General features: G+C 67.9%; 2 protein-coding genes across 2 annotated transcripts in view; both read left to right on the forward strand.

Annotated features, from left to right (window-relative positions):
• Positions 1-278: 278 nt before the first annotated feature.
• On the forward strand, positions 279-4189 carry LOC114070427 (receptor tyrosine-protein kinase erbB-2-like; the record flags this gene model as incomplete). Its single annotated transcript, XM_027907837.1, has 16 exons — positions 279-514; positions 621-753; positions 848-938; positions 1029-1189; positions 1288-1335; positions 1439-1577; positions 1668-1790; positions 1886-1984; positions 2087-2272; positions 2359-2514; positions 2602-2677; positions 2757-2903; positions 3008-3105; positions 3194-3364; positions 3479-3746; positions 3845-4189. Coding segments are annotated over 16 exons (2443 nt in total), but the record flags the coding sequence as incomplete, so codon positions are not given.
• LOC114070431 (growth factor receptor-bound protein 7-like) overlaps positions 4162-5429 on the forward strand; it is a gene marked incomplete at its 5' end in the record, with an annotated part of 9806 nt that continues 8538 nt past the window's right edge. Inside the window, one exon of the mRNA XM_027907846.1 lies at positions 4162-4355. Within this exon, the coding sequence (XP_027763647.1) occupies positions 4162-4355 (194 nt within the window). The remainder of the gene's footprint in view (positions 4356-5429) is intronic.

Below are 5429 nucleotides of genomic sequence, written 5' to 3' on the forward strand. Positions count from 1 at the left end.
GCACAAGTGAGGGGGATGGGGACACGGCGGGGGGGCAGGGCAGGAACATGAGGGGACACACAGAGGGCAACGCAGGGACATGGGGGGATGCAGAGGGACACAGGGGCACATGGGGACATGTGAGGATGCGGGGGGACACAGGAAGGACACAGGGGAACTCAAAGACACGGGGACACAGGGAGATGGGGGGGATATGGGGGGACACATGGAGACCATAGGGGGGCATGGGGACACAGGGAGGACGTGGGGGGACACGCAGGGTGACGTGGGGGCCGCAGGGGGGCCGCGTGTGTGACCCGTGGGTGTCTCGGCAGCGGCGCCTACTCGCTGACGCTGCGGGACCTGGCGGTGCAGGCGCTGGGGCTGCGGGCCCTGCAGGAGATCAGCAGTGGGATGGTGCTCGTCCACCACAACCCCCAGCTCTGCTTCCTCCAGAAGGTGCCCTGGGACAGCATCTTCCGCAACCCCCGCCAGCGCCTCTTCCAGACGCACAACAAGCCCCCCGAGCAGTGTGGTAAGTGGTGCCCGATGGGGTGGGGGGAGAGGGTGGACCCCCCATCTCTGATGGATCCCCCCGGGGCTGATGGACCCCCTGGTGCTGACGGTGTCCCCCCCTGCAGAGAGCGAGGGGCTGGTTTGTTTCCACCTCTGCGCCCACGGGCACTGCTGGGGCCCCGGCCCCACCCAGTGCGTGGCCTGTGAGCGGTTCCTGCGCGGCCAGGAGTGCGTGGCCTCCTGCAACCTCCTGGATGGGTGAGTGGAGACCCCCGGGAAGGGCAAACAGAGCCCCCTCCCCCCAGCACAGCACAGCGGTCCAGGACCCCATCCCCGTGCCCTGTCCCCGCAGAGCCGTCCGGGAACACGCCAACGGGACGCGGTGCCTGCCGTGCCACCCCGAGTGCCAGCCCCAGAACGGCACCGAGACCTGCTTCGGATCGGTGAGGGGAGGGAACACACACACACAGGGGGTGGCACAGGGGGTGTTCCCAGACCCCTGGGTGCCTCAACCCACCCTCAAACTCCCGCAGGAGCCGGACCAGTGCGTGGCCTGTGCCCACTACAAGGACGCCCAGCAGTGCGTGCGGCGCTGCCCCAGCGGGGTCAAGGCCGACGCCTCCTTCGTGCCCGTCTGGAAATACCCGGACGAGGATGGGGTGTGCCAGCTCTGCCCCACCAACTGCACCCACTCGTGAGTCCAGGGGGGGTCCCTGGCTGGGCAGGGGAGGAGGGGTCACAGCTCTCAGCAGGGGGTTGCTGACGGTGGGGTGCCACACGCTGTGTCCCCAGGTGCACCATCCGGGATGAGGACGGGTGTCCCGTGGACCAGAAGCCGAGGTAGGAGCGTGGGGGTGTTGCCTCACCCTGACCCCACCCCCTCGGGGTGCTGGGAGGTCCCCCATCACCCCATCCCGCCCCCAACGCCCCCCCTGCCCCGCAGCCAGGTGACGTCCATCATTGCCGGCGTGGTGGGGGCTCTGCTGGTCATCGTCCTGCTCCTCATCACCGTCATCTGCGTCAAGCGCCGGCGGCAGCAGGAGCGCAAGCACACCATGAGGCGCCTGCTGCAGGAGACCGAGGTGGGACCTCCTGGGGGGACAATGGGGGACCCCCCCCAGTGCCCAGAGGGTGCCAGGAGCCGGCCCCCCTCACCCCTGTGTGCCCCGCAGCTGGTGGAGCCACTGACGCCCAGCGGGGCCCTCCCCAACCAAGCCCAGATGCGGATCCTGAAGGAGACAGAGCTCAAGAAAGTGAAAGTTTTGGGTTCTGGTGCTTTTGGCACCGTCTACAAGGTGAGGGGGCGGGGAGGGCCACCGTGGTGGGGCGGGACCCTCCCTGCTCCACGCCCCCCTCACCTGTGTGTGTGTCTGTCCTCCCCCACCCTCAGGGCATCTGGATCCCCGATGGGGAGAGCGTGAAGATCCCGGTGGCCATCAAGGTCTTGCGGGAGAACACATCACCCAAAGCCAACAAGGAGATCCTGGACGTGAGTGTGGCAGCGACACTGCCAGGGGGTGGGGGGTTGTGGTCAGGCCAGGAGCAGCCCCTGCCCATCCTGACCCCCACCCTGACCACCCCCTGCCCACAGGAGGCCTATGTGATGGCGGGGGTGGGCAGCCCCTACGTGTCCCGGCTGCTGGGCATCTGCCTGACCTCCACGGTGCAGCTGGTGACGCAGCTGATGCCCTACGGCTGCCTCCTGGACTACGTGCGGGAGAACAAGGACCACATCGGCTCCCAGGACCTGCTCAACTGGTGTGTGCAGATCGCCAAGGTAGGACAGGGGGTCTGAGGGGATCTGGGGGGGGAGCTGGTGGTCCTGGGGCGGGCCAGGGACAGCCAGACGTGTGCCACCCGCAGGGGATGAGCTACCTGGAGGAGGTGAGGCTGGTGCACCGCGACTTGGCCGCTCGCAACGTCCTCGTCAAGAGCCCCAACCACGTCAAGATCACGGACTTCGGGCTGGCGCGGCTGCTCGACATCGACGAGACCGAGTACCACGCCGACGGGGGCAAGGTGGGGGCACGGGGACAGCGTGGGGGGCACCTCCTCGGTGCCAGCCAGCCCCCAGCCCTGCTCACCTCCCCCTCCTCCCCGTGCCAGGTGCCCATCAAGTGGATGGCGCTGGAGTCCATCCTGCGCCGGCGCTTCACGCACCAGAGCGACGTCTGGAGCTACGGTACCTCGGGGTGTCCCCACCCCCAGGGGCAGCAGGGAGGGTCCCCAGGGCGCTGCTCACCCCCACCCCCACCCCACAGGTGTCACAGTGTGGGAGCTGATGACGTTCGGGGCCAAGCCCTACGACGGGATCCCCGCGCGGGAGATCCCGGACCTGCTGGAGAAGGGGGAGCGGCTGCCGCAGCCGCCCATCTGCACCATCGACGTCTACATGATCATGGTGAAATGTACGGGAGGGGATGTGGGGCAGCACGGGGACACACAATCAAAAGGAGGGAGCAGGGACAGGGAGGGCCCTGAGGGTGCATCCTGATGGCTCCCTGCCCTCCAGGCTGGATGATCGACTCCGAGTGCCGGCCCAAGTTCCGGGAGTTGGTCACCGAGTTCTCCCGCATGGCCCGCGACCCCCAGCGCTTCGTGGTCATCCAGGTTTGTGGGTCCTTGGGGGTCCCAGGGGTCCTGTCCGTCCTGCCAGCGCCCCGGGGTGGGCACTGACCGGCGTGTCCCTCCCCCCTAGAACGACCTGGCGGGGCTGCCGGGCTCCATGGACAGCACCTTCTACCGGGCGCTGCTGGAGGAGGAGGACATGGATGACCTGGTGGACGCCGAGGAGTACCTGGTGCCTCACCACGGCTTCTTCAGCGCCGACACCTCCACCACCTACCGCAGCCGCATCTCCTCCGTGCGGGTACGGGGTGGGCTGGGGCAGGGAGGGACCCCCCTGCTCCTGGCACAGGCGTGGGGTGACCCCACGAGACCGGGACGATCCTCGGGGTGACTCCGTGTCCTCTCCCGCTCCCAGAGCACGGCAGAGTCTCCGGCCAAGGTGGAGGAGGGCGAGGGCTTGTCCTCCTTCGCCTTCCCCGCCCAGGGCCTGGTGGAGGGGCCGGAGAGCCCCATGCCAGAGGTGCCAGAGGGGGAGGGGGGGGTCAAGGCAGCCCTGCAGAGCCCTCCGGGGCGGGAGCCTGGCCCCCTGCCCCGGTACAGCGAGGATCCCACCGGGCTGGTGGCCGAGGACAGCGAGGACCCCGAGGGCTTCACCGCCACGGCCCCCCACAGCACCATGCCAGGTAGGGAGGGCACGGTGGGACCCCCACAGGGGGCAGGAGAGAGAGTCTGCCTACCCCATCCCCTTCAGAGGGTCCCTGACGTGTCTCTCTCCCCGCAGAGTACGTGAACCAGGCCGGGGAGCGTCCCCCCCGCGCGCCCCCGTCCCCGCCGGACAAGCCCAAGGCGCACCAGGGCAAGAACGGGCTCATCAAGGACCCCAAGCTGCCGTTCCCGGGGCCCTTCGGCCACGCCGTGGAGAACCCCGAGTACCTGGCCCCTCCCCCCGGCCCCTTCAGCCAGGCCTTCGACAACCCCTACTACTGGAACCAGGACCCCCCCAAGGGCGGGGGGCCCGAGGGTGGCCCCGGCGCGACGCCCACGGCCGAGAACCCCGAGTACCTGGGCCTGGCCGGGCCCGAGGCCGTGTGAGAGACCCCCCCGACCTCGCCGAGGCAGCTCAGGGAGGGACAAGCCGCGGCCACGGGGCTGGGCACTGTCCCCTCTGCCCCCCCTGGGGGTGGCCCCGGCCACGCGGGGCTGGGAGAGCCCAGGACGCTGAGGGACAGCGAGGTGTGGGGACAGAGGGGTGACCCCCCCACGCCGGGGGGTGCCCGGGGAAGGACAGACTGGCACTATCACCCACCACCACTGCAGGGCTGTCCCCGTGTCCGTGTCACCGCTGGGACACACGGAATGCACTGAGAGCAGCCGGACAGGACGCCGGGCCTGTCCCGGTTCCCCCGGGACCCTTTGGAAGCCCCGGGATGTATATTTGAGGATTGTACATTGGTTGTTTTTTTTCTACTCCCCTGGTCTGTGTGGTTCCCTCTTCTCCATCCGACACCCCTGAGGGCCAGAACATCCCTCCCCTCCCTGTCCTCTCTGCTCCCCTCATCTATTTAATTCCCCCTTTTCCATCAGATTCAGCTCCGTCTCCAGTATGTCCTTTCCCTTCCCCATCCCTGTGTACTTTCCCTTCCCCTCCTGCCTCTTGCCTGGAGGGTAAAATTCCTGATCCCACCGACCCTGAGCATCATTCCCGAAGGACACAGAGGGGCCATGTTCTCCATCCTTTATTCCACCTCCTCCATCCTTTATTCCACCTCCTCCATCCCTCACTCCGCCCTGGCCCTTGGCTTTATACACAGTATAGAATAAATAGGGGCCCCCCCGCCGCCCCGAGGCCAAGGGCAGGGTCATTCCAGGCAGGAAGCAGGAGCCTGGGAATGGGGAGGGGTCAGGGACAAACACGCCCGTGGCCGGCCGGGGTTGCCATGGCCGGGAGGGGCCCCCTGTCACCGCCTGGATTAAACAGTGACAGAGCTGTTTAATCCTTAACCAGCCCCGGGAAAGGCCCAGCCAGTGGATTTCCCTCTGGAATTCACCTCCTGGGAGCTGCAGAGACACCCCCCCCCCCTCACTGCTCACGAGGGGTCCCAAATTCCCAGGGGTTCAGAGAGGGGAGAGGCCTATGGGGGGCTGTGGGGTTTGGGGGACCCCCTGTGCCCCCCCCCAGGGAGGTGCCACAACGGGGGTCCCCAGGAGGCTCCCAAATTCCCCCAGTGTCCCTGGTTCCCCCCGTCAGGCATGCAGGAATTTACCAAAGGCAGCGAGGGGTGACAGGAGGGGGGGGGACACCCTGACATCCCTGGTCCTCCTTAGTGTCCCCAGTGCCCCCCCCGGGTCACAGCAGCGAGGGGGGA

This window comes from Empidonax traillii, unplaced genomic scaffold (assembly GCF_003031625.1).
Source record: "Empidonax traillii isolate 1590-97213 ecotype Southwest subspecies unplaced genomic scaffold, ASM303162v1 scaffold1553:size91737, whole genome shotgun sequence".
Taxonomy (NCBI): Eukaryota; Metazoa; Chordata; class Aves; order Passeriformes; family Tyrannidae; genus Empidonax; species Empidonax traillii.